The sequence below is a fragment of the Acipenser ruthenus genome, chromosome 8 (genome assembly GCF_902713425.1).
Source record: "Acipenser ruthenus chromosome 8, fAciRut3.2 maternal haplotype, whole genome shotgun sequence".
NCBI classification, from domain to species: Eukaryota; Metazoa; Chordata; class Actinopteri; order Acipenseriformes; family Acipenseridae; genus Acipenser; species Acipenser ruthenus.
In genome coordinates, this window is record NC_081196.1 from 21,415,628 (window position 1) to 21,422,425 (window position 6,798).

Below are 6,798 nucleotides of genomic sequence, written 5' to 3' on the forward strand. Positions count from 1 at the left end.
AAAAAAAAGTATGTTATTTATACTTATGTAATGCTGCCATTGCAAAAAAAATGTATGCTTTTTTGTGATTTATATTGTTATAATGCTACAATTGTAAACAAATTGTTGTTTTGTTATTTAAGTTCTATCAAAATAATATATTTCCATTTTTCATAATAACAATAAAAAAGGTGTGTTTTTAAAAATGAGGCAAAAATCCACTATGGAAGACCAGTCGAGCATTGCTGGATAGAATTCAAGAGGGTGAAAATAATATAGCAGTTGAAAGTGATCTATTGAGGAAAAATAGCTAGCTAGTTCATGTTAATGTTTTATAAATATCTTCTACTTTTGTAATACTCGTAATTAATATTGGTAACGTCATTACATATTGTAGCACAGTTTCTGAAGGTTGTATGGAAACATACTTTTGAGTGAGTTATGGTTGCTTATTGAGGTCACCTTCTAATTGTTTTTTTTCTTTGCAGGAACATATTTAACAAATGAAGCAAAAGGTGCTGAAGATGCCCCAGATGCAGACACAGCCATCATCAATGCAGAAGGCAACCAAGCCAATGCAGATGAAAAAAAAGAGTATTTTATTTAGATATGGCTCCATTTATGCTTACTGGAGTTGCTTCTAGTGAAAACCGGCAATTAACAATGCCCATACTTATATAATTACTTATTGTGCCCTGGTACATTTTTAAAAAAATCCTGCACACCACCGTTAATAGCCGTTTTTTTACAAGCAACCAGCTGCTGAACACATCACCTTTTTTATTTAAATATGTTCTGTTTAACAAGAGCCTCTGAGTGAGATATAGTCAATTTGCTTACACAGTGCCTAAATATACAGACATATGTTTAACTTTGATGGGTAAATTTATGTTTTAAATGTAGATTTTTTTTTTTTCAGGGAGCAATGTGTGATGTTATAAACAGCATATTTAATGCTGACAGATTGTAGATTTGTGACAGACTTCACATTCATCCGTCACTTACAAATGAGATAAAAAAAAATAAAAAAACATTTCTACTGAACCTTGTACATATTTTAGAAATGAAAAAAAAAAGTTTGGACACTTAAGAGATGAAGGTCCTTGTGTGTCTTTTTCTTGTCAACAAACCGGTTAAAAAAAGCCATGAAACAGACATGGGCCATTTTATTTGCAGAGGGTTTGCAGAGGTACAAATATATGAGAACAAAGTAAAATATGTGCTTTGTAAGGTAAGATAGTAATAGTTCAAAGATTGTTAGGATTAGTAGACAAGCATTTTTGCTTAAGATTTTTGACTTGTCATCTGATCAGCATTTGAAACCAGTTAACTGTATTATAGTATATATGATAGCATGTTACACTAAAGATCCAAGTAGTGTTTATCAATTTAAGCCAACACAAAACCACGTGTTAAAGTAGATGTGACTATCTGAACACCAAAAAGCACAATCTACCAAACCGTTTATGTTGATTTGAATTGCATCTTAATAACTATTTACTTTGTATGTCTGTATATTCCAGCACTGTTTAGTTATAGGTTTTTCTTGTCTTAATTTGATAAAAACTGGAAGCACAAAATTATAAGGAGAAACAGTATTAAGCTACCAGCCTGTATACTGCCTCAGGATTAGGCTGTGAAATGAGATTGTTTTAAATTTGCTGTCCTGTTTCAGGCCAGGTTAATAAATACTGCTGTACATCGAGATTTGATTAGCAAAATGTTCCATATCCACCTGGAACAAAATCATGATATTTGAACTAAACATTTGAAAAACACATTTTTTTCTTTATATAATGAGTAAGCTCCCTTGTTAATACAGCTGTATATTATGTCTGCTAAATGTGGTTAATAGTGAAAATTGATGTTAGACTTTGAATCTCTCATACCCTAAATTTGTATATTAGCCAATTTATCTATTGAAAATAATCTATACATATTTTCAATTTATCTACCATTTGTCTTTGCTCATATTTTAAAATGCTTTTTTTTTTTTTTCCGAAGGCATGTACATACTGTTTAAGTACTAAAACTTAGTAATCCAGAGTCGTTATGTTTTGTTTATTTCAGCTGTTCTGCAAACGCATTCAAGTTTTAAGCTCTTGCTTTTTTGAGGGAGGGTATTACCATAAAGCGCATTAATATCCCCTGGTCATGCTTGTAAATGCTGCTGCATTAGATCAGGTGATAATTATTAAACCCTGGTCTAGCAGCATGATTGGGATCAGTTCCAAATATTGGGTGAAACAGAAATGACGTTCTACAAATTCCAACGCTGCCAATAAAAGCTAGCTCCAACTGTCAACACAGAACCTGAGTGCCATGAAGGCACTGTCATACAAGCAACTTGTTTACGTCGACAAGAGGGAGACTTGTTTCCGGCGTGTTGCCTTTTGTGACTATGTTGGTCAACATGCTGTCAACAACCTGATAACAGCCAGCAACCTGTTGCCCAGTTTAAGACACTGTTCTATTTTGCTGACAACACACTCAATACAAGCCAATCATATTTGATGTTACTGTCACATGGTAAATTTGCTTTTATATTTTTTTTATATTCAGAACTCAGTGTCAGTAACTCCCATTATTCTGAATATGAAAGCATAATTTGATGTGATGAGTAGGCTAGGCTATTTGAAATGAAGATGCAATTACGCGTCTAGCTCACCATTAGAATGAAACACCTGTCTGTGATTAATCCTGGTAAATAAAGCAACTTAATAAATAATGGTACATGTTTAAGTCAATGCGACAAATACTGTAGCTGATTCTATAGTATTTGGTTTTGGTTTTTTTATATTTGAATTTATACAAAAAAAAATAGTTGTTTTTTTCCTTATGTTTATAACACATTCATGTTTAACCCTTCGTCAACTGTGAAAATTCTACCCTTTTGAGGTCTGACTGACCACAAAAGGGTAAACAGTGCTATGCCTTTCTAAAATGCTAAAGGTATGAAGATTATTAAGAAAACAGTGTTTTTACTCGAAGGTGAAGTATACACTACGATTACTTTGTTTTGAATGAAAATGTTATTTTCCTTTATAAAATAAGTCCCCATAAGTGTAATTTAGTGATCTCCAACCTAAAATACTGTAAAATTACCAGTGGTAGCCACAATCCTCAGGAACTAGGATTAGATTTAGATTTTACACCAAATTGTTTGACGGGTGCGCAGGCTTGTCTACTTCAGATTATTTACTAGAATCAGTGTGAAGAACATCTTCTGTAAAAAATATATTTTTTCTAAGCTTTCTTGGTTATGTAAAGCAATTTAGTATGCTGTAATCAAAAGCTTAGATAGTGAAATACTGCACTGCATATAAATAAGTATGTCTATTGGCTTGGGGGTTTAGTGAAATGCCTTTTGATTGGTGAGTCATCTCTGAAGTTTCTCCTGTGAATATTTCACTACAGTCAATATTTAGTTAATTTCTTTTTGGGTTAATGAAAATTTTGGACAATCTAGTATGATTTCTGGTAAGCTTTCTACTGGTGATCGCCGAAATTTACTTTAGTTTTGAAACTTGCTGTATTGGCTACAATTTAATGAAACCATCCCTGATTGGTTGTTTAAAAAGCCTTACAGTGGGTGTCTAACATTTTCTTCATCTAATATCGTTAGTATTAAATCATCATCAGCGGCTTTTCTTCACTTTAAGTTTTATTCACGTCACATATAACATGAATAACGATTGGTTCACATTGCCAGAATGCTGGCACCTTGTTGACAGCAAGCCAGTAATTACAAGGCAACAAACGTCGGTCTTGTGGCCATCAACAAAGCTGCTTGTGTGCCCAGGTCTTTAGGCATGGAAAGCTGTTATAAGGAATTGTAATCTGAACAGCACTTTCCTCTCTACTTCTTGAGCTTTAAAGTTCCTAACAATAGAACTACATTTTGCCAAAAACACAGAAAAATGATGTTGTCTTGGTATGATTTAAAAACAAACACTGCAGAACCTTCCCTAAATAAACATGATTGTATGCTTTTTTCAAACTGTACTTATCAATAATATCTGGAAGTAAGAAAAAAGGTACAAATACATTTACATTCATGGGATATCAAACAAACATAGACTTAATAAATTGGGACCTTTTTCATTGGCACTAAAACAGGACGATTGAGACCTGTTTGTTTAGATTACTCTTCTTTACAACAGTTACATTGTCAATGAATATTTATCAAAATCTATCAAGCAGCTTAAAAAAAAAACAATCACGATGATTGCCTCTGTGTTTGCAATAAACAATAGTGATGGCACGTTGAATAGTTGGCCCTGAAATGCAAAAAAAACTGTTCACCCCAAACGTTATTTCAAAGCAGTAAAAACATTTTAGTGTTGATACAGTCAAACATTCTGTACCTTTTTCCTACTGACTCATACACTACTTAGGTAGTTTATTATTTTTTTTTATGTGTGAAGTGTCTGTGTCTCTAGTGTTAAAATGTCTCCTTTCAAACTTGAATTGCTATTAGAATATTTTGGTGTAGAGTAAAATGAGCATAGCTATTTGAAGAAGCCACACATTTTATTTAACCCCACTTTTATTTGAAAGAATAAACTATAATGAGTATACAATGCTTTTCTTTAAGCTAATGTGTACAAAAAATAATATTTATAAAAATATCTAATTTAATTCTAGCAACACCATTAAACTTTTTTTCTGAAACATAATATTTTGAGTACAGGCTTCTGATGCAAAGGTTTGTTATAGCAAATGTGTTTTCCTGTGGGAAAAAAAGACAGTGTTACTGCACTTTGATAGTCTGGTGTTTAAAAAGTAAAAACTGGTTGCATGATATTCAGCAGCACTTATAATGTTTTTTTTTTTTTTTTTTCTTAAAGCTGCTCCATTTGAAAAGACTGTACATGTACCGGTATGTTCAAACAAATAATGGAAACAAGACATTTTAACATTCCACACATCTTCACAGTTTTTAGTACTAACTTCTGTAAGCACGCTTTCACATGCAGTGGAGTTTTTTCATCTCAGGAATATGTTTCAATTGGTTCCCGTACAGAACTGGGACATGCTAGCACTTTTAATCAGCTTGCCCCTGGTTGGTGGAACTGTGGTTTTGTTTGGTTTTTAATCATTAAACTGTTAATAAAAATACGTCATGTCATCATTGTCTGAAGTTTTGAAATGTATGCGTGTTATGATGTTTTGTTTTTTTTCTGAAGAGTGTATGGTTTAAAATGTATCAAACTAGAGATGAGATCATCAAGAAATTCAGTGTGCTTACCACTTCAAAACTAACATGAAACCTACTGAAAGGGGCAAGGGCAACACAAAATAAAGATACACTAGACCAGTGGTCATCAAATGGTGGCCCGCGGGCCGGACAGGTGCCGTCTGGCCCGCGGATGCCTCCTGGCAGGACTGTATCAAGGGCTGAGCGAGAGCGGAACTTCATTTTAATATTACCGTAAGGGGGCTGTCATGGGGGATTCTCCGTATGACCTTCATATATTTCTTGCGAGCAAGCAGAAAATTAAGTGTTTTGCAGTATCGATTCCAAAGTACAGTACTTGCTGATTGTGATGATACATTTATGCCTTGCTATGGTATTGGAATCCTCATATGATAGGCAGGAATGCAGAATAACATAAAACACAATTCAAAAGAAGCATACTTTTTTTAAAGCTTCATTGAGTTATGACAAATTCAATGAAAAAGGGCACTTTCCTACATAGACAGCAACGCTGAATAACATCAAACAAAATTCAGAAGTAGCATACTGTGACAGGATGGCGCAAGGGATGAGGCCCAGAGACAGACTGCAGTTCAAACAAAAGACTTTTATTAAATAAAAGACACAAAATAAACAGGCACGAGGGCCAAACAAAAGGTTCTCAAACACAAACAATAAACACAAAGTAAAAACTTACAAAAATAAGGCTTCCAGGCTTAGCTTTGCCTTCACTGGACTGCAAACATTTATATATATATATATATATATATATATATATATATATATATATATATATATATATAAAAAATAAATAAAAAAAACCCCAGCACACAAAGAAGACCCACCCTTGCTTCCTCAGCTACCTCTCCCTACTGAGGAGCTGAGGCCTCCTTTTATGTCAGGTGGTTGGGTGCTAATTGATTGTTAATTACTCCCACCTGACACAATAAACCTGGGCAGGGAGGAAAATTTAACCCCATCCCTGCCGATATTTACAAGGACAGAGCCCTGCTCTGCCACACATACATTTTTATTTTAAATGCTTCATTGCGTTATGACTAATTTAATGAGAAAAATTGCACTTTCCTTCTGCGATCAGCTTTAGAACATAAGATGTGATAGACGTGATGGCGATACGTAGGCCGTCCTCCAAAGATTCTTGTGTCAGCCTGTTTGTGCATCTGTTTTTAATATTGCATTGATTGTGGAAGAAGCCGCTTCACATGTATAAGTAGATCCAAACATGAAGAGCACAAACAGAGCCTGCGGTAGTTGTCTGGACATATATAGGCGGACCAGAATGATTCTCGATTGGGGGAAGCAGAAATCACCATCGGGGTAGATTAAAAACAGATCACAGACAAGAACGATTACGTACCTGGGAATGCTGAAGTTGTCAAAGCGAGCACAGAAATTGTCTTTCAGCTGTACAATAAAGTCTGTCATCGTTAGGAGTCACTTTGAGTTTCGTTTCACTTACAACATATCGGAATGTTGAACTAAACTAATTTGTCTCTTAACGCATTAATAGTAAATAATTGTAGCCAAGTGTTGCTAGTTTTCTGGGATTTCAAACAAAAAATACAATTATATACATTTTTTTACTTTAAAAATAAAGC

The 6,798-nt window shown here is 34.1% G+C and overlaps 1 protein-coding gene across 4 annotated transcripts in view; it reads left to right on the forward strand.

Annotated features, from left to right (window-relative positions):
* Positions 1–5,110, forward strand: part of LOC117407395 (cell adhesion molecule 2-like) — a 635,128-nt gene extending 630,018 nt beyond the window's left edge. For all 4 annotated transcript variants that reach the window (XM_059028693.1, XM_059028692.1, XM_059028694.1 and 1 more), the window contains one exon: positions 468–5,110. In XM_059028693.1, the coding sequence (XP_058884676.1) occupies positions 468–586 (119 nt within the window). In that variant the 3' untranslated portion in view covers positions 587–5,110. The remainder of the gene's footprint in view (positions 1–467) is intronic.
* The last annotated feature ends 1,688 nt before the right edge of the window (positions 5,111–6,798 follow it).